Source organism: Haliotis cracherodii, unplaced genomic scaffold (genome assembly GCF_022045235.1).
Source record: "Haliotis cracherodii isolate W230 unplaced genomic scaffold, xgHalCrac1.p SCAF_30, whole genome shotgun sequence".
In the NCBI taxonomy this organism is placed as follows: domain Eukaryota; kingdom Metazoa; phylum Mollusca; class Gastropoda; order Lepetellida; family Haliotidae; genus Haliotis; species Haliotis cracherodii.
This window is the reverse complement of record NW_027266287.1, coordinates 3,591,725-3,605,286: the sequence shown is the minus strand read 5'-3', so window position 1 is coordinate 3,605,286 and position 13,562 is coordinate 3,591,725. Positions and strand designations below refer to the sequence as shown.

Genomic DNA, 13,562 nt, shown 5'->3' with positions numbered 1-13,562 from the left:
AGTGTATTTGATCGAAACTTGGCAAATCTATCAGGCACATACTGAAGTGGTGCCTTTTGATATTTTGGGATTTTTCGAATTTTTATTTTTTTAAATTTTTATGGAATGAAGTTGGACATAGACTCAATTGGGGATGGGGTTCGTTTCCGGGGCAGAATTCGAAAAATATTCAGTGTATTTGATCGAAACTTGGCAAAGGTATCAGGCACACACTGAAGTGGTGCCTTTTGATATTTTGGGATTTTTCTAATTTTTATTATCCCCCGCCACGAAGTGGAAGGGGGATATAGGAATGGGTGCCGTCCGTCCGTCCTTCCGTCCGGCTGTCCTTCCGTCTAATCACCTGTATTAATTCATTCATATGGATGCGACCATGGTGGATCTTTTGTGGGTAAACAATGTATGCTTCTTAAAGAACATTAAACTGTTGACTCATTACATACAGAATTGCACATTTACTAGTGATTACTTTACAGACAGCTGCCGGGGGGATATGTCATCTTTCTGATGACTCTTGTTGTTGTTGTTATAACCCTATTATTATTATTGTGATGATGATGATGGTGATGATGATGATGATGATGATAACAACATATCAAAATTATGAAAGAAAAAAAAAGAAAAAAAAAAGGTACATTCACACCGACAGTGGATTAATAACTGACTGACACATGGAAACACCTGTTAAACCGTCGAACGTTTGCCACAGGTAATGAGGTCAGGTATCGATCGCAGTTCACCTGTCGGTCGTGAATAAACTGTCGGGTCATATATAATGTACACCTCGTTACTCGCTGAACCCCACTGTCATCAGAACACGCCCGTCAAAGGCTAGTATCTAAGCAGATAGTGACATTGTTTGACTACATGAAATAGACATCGACCTCAAGTCACTTTCTTCCCAATACATGTAATACACAGAGACAGTTTGGTTATGATGCATATTAGCGTAGGAACTAGAACGCAAGTATTTATTTAATTGAAATTGTTATTTTGATGTTATAATGTGACATAATGTTGACTATTTTAATTCCAATCACTTTCCCTTTCCGTTAAATATACTTTGTCAGTTATTGACATATTCCATAAAATTAAAAGCTTTGAAATGTTAACCCCTCCCTTTATCGCTACATGCAATAAACATATTCCTAAATAAATATCTCGTTCCACTTCAAACCTCTTCTATTTCATTATTATTACAACAGCGTATTCTAGCTTTTTTCTTCATTAATTCAGTCGGCAGAGAAAACATGGCTACGTATGGTAATCCCTTAATCTAGATCGGCTTAAGGGAAACCCGACCTATTGAGTAAAGGTATTCTGCTTTAGTTTTGCCTCGTGGTAGGAATCAATCCATGCCGGTTATTTACATAGTAAGAACAGACACTTGTACATTCAAACAAATGGTTTAGGGCCTGGATGTACTATCAACTAGGAAATGCCAAGGTGAAGGTCTAATGCATTTCTAATGTATTACGTTCCAGGGGTATATATGCAATTGATACTTATGGGACAGATGTATGTAAATATAAGCCAAACAGGTCATTGTGACCTCAAAGCTACCTGTCTCACCTTGACAACGACCTTCCAACCGAAGACACCGAGGGTTGCTCAAATATCCGCTGTTGACGATCCACACCATACACGGGATCATATACGGGATTGTTGTACCGTTCCATGGCGGGCCCCTCCATTCCTCGCTATAACACTGCGTTCAATAACACCAGAAGAATCCAACGGCCGTTAACACTGTGTAACGGTACTCGCGTTATAGCGGTGAAAACGTGTTGTTACCACAGCGCCCGTGGAAAAATGGATGGAAGACCACACTTGTCCTGCTATAATAGTCGCATTGCAGGTGATGGCTCGATTACGAAATACTTCACCTTGTTTGTGCCCTACGGGTGTATTTACAATTGGTCCACCTGTGACACGTGTTTTGTCGGCGCTTGTTACCCCGTGACTCTAGGGGTAATAGATTCCTCTGTTGTCACTCGGGTTATAAACTTATCACGTATGTCATAAAACTCGGAATTTAAAAACCCGGTGTTGAAACTTAGCTGTGGGTTAATTCACTCCGTCAAATCCTGAGAGAGCTCAACTCGACGAAATATTTGCACTTGGATTTTGAGACAGTAATATTGTGAGGTGAGGCGATGTGAAGTGGGGTGGAACGTCGTGTTCAGAGTTATAGTGTATAGGTTGGTTGGCTGGTTGATTTTCAGTTTTACGCCGCACTCAGCAATATTCTAACTATATGACGGCGGTCTGTAAATAATCGAGTCTGGACCAGACAACCCAGTGATTGATATCAAGGGCATCGATCCAGGCAAATGGGATCACAGTGAGAGAGGACGGTTCTCGTTTTATCTCCTTAATGCCCATCGCCAGGCAGGGCAACACCAAGTACCATCATTGAACGTCTTTTTGGAACGACTATAGTCTTACATTGTTTGAGGTGAGTCTACAAGAAATACGGGATCGGGTGGTCAAGGCTCGCTGACTTGGTTGAAGCATGTCATCGTATCCCAATTGCATGGATCGATGCTCATGATGTCCATCACTGGATTGTCTGGTCCAAACTCGATTATTTACAGACCGCCGTCATATAGCTGGAATATTGCTGAGTGCGGCGTAAAACAACAAGTCAACCAACCAATCGAGTCTGACCGATTTGCCCATACCGGGTCTCATATAGACATGACAACTTCAAAATCTATCTATCTATCTATCTATCTATCTATCTATCTATCTATCTATCCATTATCTATCTATCTATCTACCTGTCTATCTATCGAGTCTGACCAATTATAAATGTGAGTAGGATAGATTAATACTGGTTCCTTCATAGCAGCAAACGTTTTATAATATATTCAACCGATCTGTGATTCTGTGCGTCATTCATACACTGCGAGGCTGATATGAAGGGGAGTAGTGTTTAAACAGAGAATATTTCCTCAACACGTGTCTAGTCTAAGCATGACCTTGGAAACCATGGTTACGGAACCCGGATATGAATGGAGGCGTTGACAGGTTATTTGTGCACACGAGTAACACATGTTTCTGTGTGGTTTTGGCGTAAAAACTGTTGTCGCATAAGGAATGTTCTCTCTGAACAGATCCGGTTCAAATGTAACACAATGTCATAAGTCAGAAACGTGAATATGATTTGGCAACTATTAGAAGCAGCTACAACTTGTATTACTGTTTTTTAAACTGTTATCAAATAATTCAAGACTCATTCTGTAAACAAGTATTTGGTTGTTTCATTTGGCCATCCTCGTTGATCCAGTGTATTATATCCTCATTCTATAATGATAAATACATGGGCCCAGTCGTCTAAGGCGCCGCAATTCGCAGTGCAGAGTTACGTCCCTTGGGCACGCCAGAAACCGATTACAGAGGGTTCGCCCAGATTATGTTTCTAGGTTTGTCAGCCTCATACCTGTGCCCGTGGTTTCACCGAAGTGGTAAGTGTCTGAGACCTGCATCACTTCGGGCTTTCCTCCCACATTATGCTGACACGTCGTGATGTAACTGGAATGCTGTTAAGCGGCGTTAAACCCAACTCACTCACTGAAGCCAATGTGGTCTGAGCAATTATTTCTAAAGTGAATATAATTCTTATATACAAATACCCCCTCCACCAAAAAAAACAACAAAAAACAAACAACAACAAAAACAACAACAAAAAACAACAACAAAAAACAAAACAAACAAAACTTCTAGTAAATGAAGGCCACAGTCCCAATTGCGTGGATCGATGCTCATGATGTTTATCACTAGATTGTGTGCTCCAGACTTATTTACAGACCACCGTCATATAGCTGGAGTGAGGCGTTAAACAACAAACAGACAAAAACATATAGATTATGTATGAGGTATATTTAACTGTGACCTTTTACGAATAATATTTACTCGAAAGAAAAGTAAAGTGCAAATATAAATAAATATAGAAACTGCTTTTCAACAGTTTTAACGTTTTGTTGTTTTATTAACGATTTTTTTTATGGATTGGTTTCGGGCACTAAGGTTTGTTTGTTTAACGCCGCACTCAGTAATATTCCAGCTATTTGACGGCGGCCTGTAAATAATCGATTGTGGACCAGACAATCCAGTGATTCATATCATGAGCATCGATACACCGAATTGGGATACGATGACATGCATCAACCAAGTCAGCGAGCCTGCCCTCCCTTCTCGTAAGTCGCCTCTTACGACAAGCTTAGTCGCCTTTTACGGCAAGCATGGGTTTGTTATAAGGTTAAAAACGCATCTCAAAAACATTAGAAAATGGTTACAAATAAAACCATTATAGCTGCAATGAGGAGTTGCATAAGATATAGTTTGTGACAGAGAACCTTTAGTTCGAAACAAATCAATCAATAAAAGACATTTCACATTTATCACAAGTGTATTTTGGACATTTCATAATTATCATTGGATTGCTTCCTGGTTACCGTCGATTAGTTAATGAAACAAATGGAGCTTCCGGATGCGAGTCACAAAATCAATAGAGAGATGAGCAATCTGGCACGTAGGCTTCTGTATTTTTCCGATTACGACACACATGAGTTCATGGTCAGATCGAACTTTTAAAGAATCAAAGTGAGGTATTATGACATGTGACAAAGACAGGCCAGGCCCGAACACTATAAAATGATACCTTCAACATTAGGAGAGAAGAGCGCGGTTTGCAATCGATCGAGTCGAATCCCGATCGTTCTAAGTTTTCCCCATTTAGTGACGAGTCTGGCCGGTCTGATCCTGTCCTGTATTGATAGATGGGCTGAGAGTAAGTTAAACTATGTGAGTATAAAACTGGTGTTGCGTTTCTTTATTATGCGTGTGTGAATGCTGATAGAGACAACTTGGAGTAAGTGTCGTTAGACCAATCACTCCTTGACGGAGCCGACTGAAGACCTATTCTACCCCGGATCTTCACGGGTTCGGGTACTGAATGGTGGTCGAAGTTTTTAATCCATTTAAATATGCAGAGGATTGCCATCTTCCCGAGCCAAGGGAGTTAACTTACGCCAGTGGCTATTACGAGTTATTTCCCTTCTTTGTCCCTCCTTTTGACCAGTCAGATTCCACCCCTCTTGCATCACTTGCATTTGTTTGAAACAAAATGGCGGCGCTCACTCAGGACCATCTGATCGCTTATCACGATCTTTATCATAATAAAACGGGTCACGTGAGCACCTGGATTAAAAACACGAAAAGGTCTGTAATATAAAGGTTGACGCTATATTGACGGTACACATGCTTTGCAAACCCTCAATCGCCCGAAACCTGCATGGCAGTTTACGAACCGGATGTCGATTTCGTTACGTTATTTTGATTGGACTAAGCATATACTCGTCAGTCCAGATAAAATTTAACTCCATTATTCCAGCCTATTTCGGGAAGGGTGAAACTAGACTTTTACAGTCAGTTACCTCCCTTGCCTCAGGAAGATGAGGATTCCGTATCATCACAATAACGTGTACAACGCAATATGCATGTACATTTGTTAGACATGATTAATTTCTTTGGTATGCAGATACATTCTTATCCATTAGTGATGTGTTGAAAACAACGAGACATCTTTGTGGTCCAGTCGTCATGACGTCACTCGCAAATAGGCGTCTCTGCATCCAATTACAATCTAATTCATTTGAGACGGCCGTTGTTGACTTACATGTTTATAGCGATAAGGAAACAAACATTATAGTGATCGGTCTCGCGAAACACCGCCCTGTTGTATACGCCATACAGGATACCACATCAGAAACGTTTTGAAAACCTGGACATATTTATTCATTTTACAATTTTAGGCGCCGATTTAGGATGTCTTGTGAAAATGTATCTGTAACGTAATATAGGTCCGTGTCATATAAAGCATTTTACTTCAGGGTCACTGGCTTTAATAGACATTAGTCGATTGTTTGTTTGCTCATTTAATAAAAGCAACAAAAACATTTCCATAATCATCATCCACTGTACTATTCACACTGAACCATGAGCACGTGTTTATTACTAACTATCACATAGTAATGATACCAGGTGTTCGCGAAACGTTGAGCGTATCCTGCCCCACCGGTGGCACCCGTAACAAACACACGAACAGGCAAATCAATTGTTCAGCTGAAAATGTCCTCTACACGTGTACCATAAAGCTTTGCCGTGGTCTCAAATGTCGTAACTTTGATCAAACAGGTTTTGAACAAGAGTAGTATGATGCTCTTTGAGATCTTCGTGGAATGAGCATGCTCGATGGTAGTGAAATGTAGACAGTAAGGCAGGAGCTGCTGGAATATCGCTCGACATGAAGGAAAAGTTGACGTCATCTCCTATGTCACAGAATCTTGTGGAGAGTGTTTTGTCACTCTGAATCTTTATGCGTAGATCTAAATATGAAACTGATGTAGCTTTACTGTTTTCTATATTTCTAGTCCAGGTGGCTAAATCGGAGGATTGAAATTGGCTATTTGACCGTTATTCATCCCTTGCTTTGATTTTGTCAGTCCAAGCTAAAACTCAGATTCATATTCAAAGAGAAACAGATCAGCAGGGAGAGCCTATGATGCCTATGGCAATTGGTGCCAAGTGGTGCCCATGATGATGCCTACTACATGGCCAAATGTCTTATAGATGTCATCAATGAGGATGGACAGCATTTCACATAATGTTTTCTCAGTGAATTTAAGATGACATTTGCTTTCATTTTTGGCAATTTGTCCTGAACCTCAAGATAGATATGAATCTGTATCTATGGTCACCTCGTTTAGTAACAAATGTCCCATTGATTCACGAATTAAGTTTTTCCCGTTTGTCATGTGGGATAGTGGTGTACAAAGTTGAAAATTCAAAGCTTTTGACAAAATTGAACTTGGTTATTTTCTGAGATTGCCCGAGTTTCAGCAAGCCGTTGTGCTTTGGAGACTCCACGCGGAAAGGAAGCCCTTTCTTGACCATATTAGATCAATCGACCGATCCCGCTAGTCACCTCGTATCGCAAGCATGGGTCGCTGAAGGCCAATTCGACCCCGGATATTCACAGGGATACCACTACTGCTAGTGCCACTGCTGCAACTGGATCAGTACAAAGGATCAGTATGCAGGACTCAGGTGAATGCGAGACAACATAACATCAATCACTGTTTTGTCTGGTCCAGATGCCGTCGCCGTATAGTCCTCGTCACCAAACCTCAACCCCAGCCACAATTAACTCATCAACCCTCAACCCCAGCCAGTATGAACTCATCAACCCTCAACCCCAGCCACAATTAACTCATCAACCCTCAACCCCAGCCAGTATGAACTCATCAACCCTCAACCTCAGCCAGTATTAACTCACCAACCCGCAACCCCACCCAGTATTAATTCACCAACCCTCAACCTCAGCCAGTATGAACTCACCAACCCTCAACCCCACCCAGTATTAACTCACCAACCCGCAACCCCACCCAGCATTAACTCACCAACCCTCAACCCCAGCCAGTATGAACTCACCAACCCGCAACCCCACCCAGCATTCACTCACCAACCCTCAACCCCAGCCAGTATTAACTCACCAACCCTCAACCCCAGCCAGTATTAACTCACCAACCCTCAACCCCACCCAGCATTAACTCACCAACCCTCAACCCCACCCAGTATTAACTCACCAACCCGCAACCCCACCCAGCATTAACTCACCAACCCTCAACCCCAGCCAGTATGAACTCACCAACCCGCAACCCCACCCAGCATTCACTCACCAACCCTCAACCCCAGCCAGTATTAACTCACCAACCCTCAACCCCAGCCAGTATTAACTCACCAACCCTCAACCCCACCCAGCATTAACTCACCAACCCTCAACCCAACCCAGTATTAACTCACCAACACTCAACCCCACCCAGTATTAACTCACCGACCCTCAACCCCAGCCAGTATTAACTCATCAAGCCTCAACCCCAGCCGGTATTAACTCACCAACCCTCAACCCCAGCCAGTATTTACTCACCAACTCTCAACCCCACCCAGTCTTAACTCACAAATCCTCAACCCCACCCAGCATTAACTCACCAACCCTCAACCCCACCCAGTATTAACTCACCAACCCTCAACCCCACCCAGTCTGAACTCACCAACCCTCAACCCCACCCAGTCTTAACTCACCAACCCTCAACCCCGCCCAGCATTAACCAACCAACCCTCAACCCCACCCAGTATTAACTCACCAACCCTCAACCCCACCCAGTATTAACTCACCAGCCCTCAACCCCAGCCAGTATTAACTCACCAACCCTCAACCCCACCAAGTATTAACTCACCAGCCCTCAACCCAATCCAGTATTAACTCACTAGCCCTCATTCCCACCAAGTATCAACTCACCAGCCAGCTCTGGTCGAGAGGATGACCAGTCGTGACCAGTGTTGGCGTCATCTAGGCTCACCATAGGCAGTCCTGGTTTAGCACCCCGAACCCCGGACTTATTACATCTAGCATGGTAGTACCACCTTAAGAACTCAAGAAATTTGCAGTACTCAAAGCGAAAAATACAATTGGTTTTGTTAATGCCCTCGCCAAGGACGTGTATGTTTCTAGTGGAGTCATGTTCTTACCCCAACTGGAGTGCACAATGTTATGTGATCTACCTTAAAGGCGGGTCGCGCTGATACTGAATGTGCAACTGGAGATCTAGAGCGGAAACATTTAGGACTGTCGTGGAAGTACTTGGGATTTTTTCCGGAATACGAGCTAGGTGGTGTAATGTAATATTTATACAATGACCTGAGATGTACGTAATTAAACATTCTCTATTAATATTGATAACAGCTTAATTCATTGTTGGAATTCAACAATCTGATCATTAATTGATTGTCTTTGTGTGTAATATCAAAATTAGATAGAAACTTTTAACATATAATAGTTAGGTTTCTCGGCAGGATAAAGCCAACGGATAAAAACGACATCCGTTTGGGTCATATGCGGACAGAGATGCAAATATCAAAGATCAAGTAGGGACTGATTTCAGTGTTTATAAACATACATGGCGTCGTCCTTGTCATTCGGTGATTGAGTCAGAATTAACCATCGGGAATCTGGAGAAACTACTGAGACAATTGCCATCATTATTAAAAGAAAAGTCTAATATACCGAAAATTAGTGTCTAACTGTGACGCAGCGATTTGGCCCAAACGTTTTCGAATAGTTACCTTGTTTCGTTTTGTCGCTGTGTGTACATCTGACTGCACTTTGCAACGTTATGACAGGACAGGTCAACATCGTCTGATTGTGGCCGTGACGTCTTGTAGACCATTCGTCACCACTCGCCCCTTTCCGTAACCTGCAAGAAGACTCGTCCCCTATCGATAAATGTTATGTGCGAAAAATGAAAAACCAATCAGAATACGCGTATGATTTCAAGTTCTTCGTTAAAAAATCCCTCGGAAATTATTTTCGATTTTACATATGTCTTGCATTAAATTATATACACAAGACACAGTTAAATGTATTCAATCATTGCCATGAGAGGGGCACGAGTCGCTATTCGGTTTGTCCCGGAATAATACGAGTTGGTCACGAATGCTTGCCCAGTCCATTTCTCAGAATGTTCTCAGCGTTTATGGGAGATAAAAATTGTATTGGCCATGTGACGTGTGGTGAGTCGCCAATCGCCCGTAATCTTTTAATTATTATCATGTCTTTTATCAACATTTTCCTTAGTGGTGGCAGTTGAAATTCTTCCTCATCTTGGACGATTTTCGCAGCTCCCCCTCTCGCGTCTTGAACACAGCTGCCCACATCTTTACCATGGCAACGGAAACAGCATCCTAGACTAATATCCGCTCTCTGAAATGTAAATATTTTACAGAAAAAAACAGTTGTTAAATTATATTAATAAACTTTTATAAAAAGGAGCCCAAAGACTCTTCATTTTCAGAAACTGCAGTAATCTAGACTTGCTCACCATTACAGACTTGCATGGGCTGTATTGGATATATTTGTTTCAGGGTCTGTGTGACACACTAGCAGTATCTCAAAGAAGATTGTGCGATTTTGTTAGAGTACAATATATTTTATCTGAAAAGGAGCCATACAATTTTCACACATTTTTCATTCAGAACATCCAACTAATGTTTTGATTGTTTTATAGACCGAGAGATAAAACTATTTTCCAGTAAAGTTTTTTTGACCGAGAACTAAAATGGTTTTCCAGTAAGTTCTTGAACAAATTACCTCCCCCCCCCCCCCCTAGTCCGTCATACAGACCCAGATACACATATATCCAATACAGCCCATGCAAGTCTATGATATTTGGCAAGTCTAGATCTAAGAATGAAGATAGTCTCTGGGCTCCTTTTTATCATATTTTAATGAAATAATTTGTTTTTTAAAAGATATGTTCATTTCAGAGATGTGGGTCTATATTCCCCTTCCCATCTTTTAACCACCAAGATTACCAAACGGTCGATCATTCAGCATCCATAGTATGCATCAGACTGTGTCTATGTGTCAAGTGCTGTCGTTTTGACGCGGCCAGTCTGCATGTGCGCGTGGATTTGAATGAACGTCTCTGTATGGCCTATTCAAGTTTCAGCGGGAAAGGTCACACTGACCCACCACAACGCAATTTGTATGACACAATACAGAGGTCACAACATCTCCTCGTGAAAAGTCGTCATCCCTGTATACTCCCTTAGCAACAGTTGTCTCCCCTTGCTATGCCTCATTGCCTCAACTGCAGCGAACTATGTTCATCACGGGATGAGATGTGTACCGTTATAAATGCCGTTGACGAATCATCCACTCTAACGGTCTGTGTGTTATCTCAAGGATCTATTGATGGAATGTTTCAAATATAGAAATTAGTTAACTGAAAACGGAGCTGGACTTTCAAAGCGCATCAACGTAGCACCAAATAACGGTGAGAACACGGATGTTGTTTTTAAGGTCGATGTGTACTTTCGTTTGTGTTTACTGTTATATGCATTCCTTTGTTTATGCGGAACGGAAAGGAAATATAACTATTGCTATATACGTGTTAATCAAAATAGAGCATACTTTCAGTTTATATTCGGTCAGATCTTATATCGATATACATTTTCTATTAAAAAAAAATCAGAATTTTCGATTTCATAGAAACCATGAATATTTTCATTAGCCTGTTAGAGAATCACCAACGAGGAATTGTGGATTGTGTTTCCTGAGTGAATGAAGTCCGGAGGTGAGGACTTCATTATTTTAAGGACAGATATGTAGTTGCGAGTGGCGACAAGGTTATTTTTATATTACTTTTTATAGGAGTAGGCCGAAAGGATCGGCTTGTCAGGTTTGCTGACTTGGCTGATGCATGTCATCGTATCCCAATTGCGTGGATCGATGCTCATGATGTCAATCACTGGATTATAAGAACAGACCGAGTGGATCAAATGGCCCGTCGCCGTGACCTGGTTGATTGTGTGTCATCGTACCCCGACGGCGGGGATCGTTGTTCATGATATCAATCACTGGTTTGTCTGGCCCATACTCTATTATTTACAAGCTGCTGTTTTATAGCGGGAATATTTGTGTTGCGTTAAACAACAAACACAGAAGCTCTTTCTGACGAAATGTAGCAAAATGGTTGTTGCACGATCTCAAGTGAAGATCCGGGTTAGAAAAGGTCTTCAGCCCCATGCTTGCCGTAAAGGGCAACTATCCTTGTAAGATGCGACTCCCGGGATGGAGTGGACAGGCTCGCTGACTTGGTTGATGCATGTCATCGTATCCCTGTCGCTTGGATCGATGCTCATGATGTCAATCACTGGGTTGTCTTTTCCAGACTCGATTATTTACAGACCGCCGTCATATAGCTGGAATATTGCTGAGTGCGGCGTTAAAAACAAACAAACAAATAAACAAAAAATAGAGACATCTGGTGTACGTTTAAAATTTAACATTTTGGCTCGTTCGGCTAAAATTTAACGCGGTTAGATCTACAGGTAACCTAATTTAGCTCTATATTGACAGCTCGGTATGTTTGTCTCATAATAAAAAAAGTCCGCTGTATCTGTGCCTGACTGATTAGGAAAATAATAAAAAATCGAACTATAGGTTACACACAACCAAATGTTTTCCCATAGACTTCTATAGTAACGTTATATTTTTTTTTAAAATAACTAAGCATTCAACAGCTATTACCTGTACGTGTGTGCACAGTTTGGCCTAAGAGCAGCAATGAAAAAATAAAAATGACTAGCTTAGCCAGCTCCTTTTCCGAGTACAGGAAGCTAAACACACCAATCCCAGTTTCGCACCAAATCTCACCTACTTGAAAATAGCTGTGGTCACATTCAGCATAAGTCATCATGTTGAAAAAGACAGTACTAAATATAGAAAAACATGGTCAGTTTTAATAACTGGATGGATGTACATTTGAAAGACATAAACATCTTTCAGAATATCCTCCAATCACAGCCTGCAGATATCTCTTGATCTGCACTGAAGGCCGCACTGTCCAAACGCACTGTCCAAACTCGTTCTGATTTGGTGTAGTAGAACCTATACCTCACTTGCACTGTCAGCTGAGAGTGAACAAGCGCTGATAGCATTCAGGAACTATTTGAAAAGACACGACCACGTGTGAGGAAAAAAAAAACTGATTTCGCATCAGACCATCACGCTACACACAATCGCTGAAGTAAGATTAAAGACCGTCACAATGCAAATTGTTTTACAGACAATATTTACTTATGCTGGTCAAGTCGTCAGGCGCCTCATTTTGAGTTGCGTCCCTTGGGTATGACAGAATCCTATGATTGTTGGTTCGAATCCGGGTTCGCCCCGATTATGTTTCCAGGTTTGTCAGTACCATAACCATGGGTTTCACCAAAGTGGTAAACGTCCGAGACCTGCATCACTTCGGACTTTCCTCCCACTTTAAACTGACACGCCGTGATATAACTGGAATGCTATTAAATCTAATATAAAGGAGCCAAGAGACGTTCTTCATATTCATATACTGCGGTAATCTAGACTTTTCAAATATTATAGACCTGCGAGGGCTGTATTGGGTATATTTGGTTTAGAGTCTGTATGTTACATTTGTATATTCAGAAATGTACCTGGGGTATATTTCTCTGCGATATTAGCAGTATTATCAGTTTTGAAACCTCATCAATACCTTGATCCGTTAATCGAGAGTTTGAATCCTTTTTTCGGAACAATTATTCGTGTTACCAACGTCAAACTGTCAAAAAACGTCAAACACGTCAAAGAGCGTCGTCATTCTGGGCTTTATTCCCACTTTAGGATCAAACATCATATAACAAGTGAAATAGTATTCACTCAATATTAATTCAAGCCACTCTCTCATTCCTTACCCGGAATCAAGCTCCATCAGGCGTTGTGCTGCCAACACAAAGACTCGGATATCGGAATAAGATAAATGATTGAAGATGGTTTGCGGCACTTTTAGCAACGCCGCAGCCATTTCGCGGATGAAGATTCCAAGAGCACGCGCCGTACCCAAAAAGTTGTTATGTTTGGAATGCATCTCTATTTAGGCCATCAGCGCGAAATGAATTAGGCCAGTACATGCTACTTT

The 13,562-nt window shown here is 41.5% G+C and overlaps 2 protein-coding genes across 9 annotated transcripts in view; one reads left to right on the top strand and one right to left on the bottom strand.

Annotated features, from left to right (window-relative positions):
• LOC139476904 (uncharacterized) overlaps positions 1-1,830 on the bottom strand; it is a 41,829-nt gene extending 39,999 nt beyond the window's left edge. For 5 of the 6 annotated variants that reach the window (XM_071259461.1, XM_071259463.1, XM_071259465.1 and 2 more), the window contains exon 1: positions 1,573-1,830. In XM_071259461.1, coding sequence (XP_071115562.1) covers positions 1,573-1,694 — 122 coding nt within the window. In that variant the 5' untranslated portion in view covers positions 1,695-1,830. The remainder of the gene's footprint in view (positions 1-1,572) is intronic. The other variant, XM_071259464.1, reaches the window with a different exon arrangement.
• Positions 1-13,562, top strand: part of LOC139476898 (uncharacterized) — a 41,693-nt gene that overhangs the window by 6,140 nt on the left and 21,991 nt on the right. Inside the window, exon 1 of one of the 3 annotated variants that reach the window (XM_071259453.1) lies at positions 10,752-10,901. The exons of the other annotated variants lie outside the window; for them this stretch is intronic. The gene's annotated coding sequence lies outside the window, so the exon portion shown is untranslated. Of the gene's footprint in view, positions 1-10,751; positions 10,902-13,562 lie in introns of those variants that run through there. 3 annotated transcript variants of the gene reach the window in all.